We start from the raw sequence: 1,119 nt of genomic DNA, 5'->3' as shown, positions 1-1,119 counted from the left end.
TGCCCCAGCAGGTGCTTCCTTTCCAGCCCCTCCCGTAAGGCAGACCTAGTCTCTGCTCTGTTACCCATCCTTCCCTCCTCACACAGTCTGGCTTCTTCTCTGGGCCCTAAGAGGACTGAAGAAATAGTGCAGATTTGCATGACGGGCTGGGGGAGGGGTAAGGGAGATAAGAGAGGCTTGGCAGAGTCCAGCTGTAGCTGAGCGGCCTCAGGGAGCAGAGCTCTGGGGGCATCTCCGCCATGGCCTGGACTCCTCTCCTGCTCAGCCTCCTCACTCTCTGCCAAGGTGCCAGCCTGAGGAGTCTCAGGGAAAGGGGACCCTGGGGGCCCAGAGGGGCTGTCTCCTCTCTCCCTCCCAGGTGAGGGGGGCAGAGGGAGAGGGTCCCTGGCCCCTGACTCATAACTCTCTTTCTCTCTGTCTGTCCACGTGCTTGGGCCCACTTTGTGCTGACCCAGCCAGCATCAGTGTCAGGCTCTCTGGGTCAGTCAGTCACAATCTCCTGCACTCGAAGCAGTGGCAACATGGATAGCAGCTACGTGCAATGGTACCAACAGCATCAGGGCCAGACCACCAGGCTCATCATCTATGACTGGAGTAGCCGTCCCTCAGGCATTCCAGAGAGGTTCTCTGGCTCCAAAGACACCTCAGCCAACTCTGCCTCTCTGACCATCTCTGGTCTCCAGGCTGAGGATGAGGCTGACTGCTACTGTCAGTCCTCTTACTATAAAAGTGGCTACTATTAGGGCACAGTGGCCAAGGCTTTTGAGGAAGTGGGACAAAAACCTCTGAGCTGTGCTGTCTGCTACCTCCCTGGCTCGGTCACCAGCAGGGCCTGAGGGCTGTTCAGTGTCCTGTGGGCAGAGCCACGGTCTGACCCTGAGGGAGGGAGAAGAAAGAGGAGGTACACGTCTATCCTCCTGTACCACATTGTATGTGGGGCCCGTGGTCCAGGGAAGCAAATGTAGTGTGGTACGGTGGGGAAACCGTTCATTCAAGAATCAGAGGATTTGGGTTTCAATCTTGACTCTCATCTTTATCTACTAGATGACTTTAGCCACATCATTTAATCTCCCAAGGCCTCTGTTTCCTCATCTGTAGGATGGGGGCCCGCTAAGGTCC

The 1,119-nt window shown here is 56.4% G+C and overlaps 1 gene segment (V, D, J or C); it reads left to right on the top strand.

The window, feature by feature from the left end:
* Positions 1-239: 239 nt before the first annotated feature.
* On the top strand, positions 240-743 carry LOC114031206. The segment is given in 2 exon segments: positions 240-285; positions 427-743. Coding segments are annotated over 2 exon segments (363 nt in total).
* The last annotated feature ends 376 nt before the right edge of the window (positions 744-1,119 follow it).

This window comes from Vombatus ursinus, unplaced genomic scaffold (genome assembly GCF_900497805.2).
Source record: "Vombatus ursinus unplaced genomic scaffold, bare-nosed wombat genome assembly UNPS02015098.1, whole genome shotgun sequence".
NCBI classification, from domain to species: Eukaryota; Metazoa; Chordata; class Mammalia; order Diprotodontia; family Vombatidae; genus Vombatus; species Vombatus ursinus.
The sequence above is the reverse complement of the archived record's forward strand: the minus strand, read 5'-3'. Positions and strand labels throughout refer to the sequence as shown.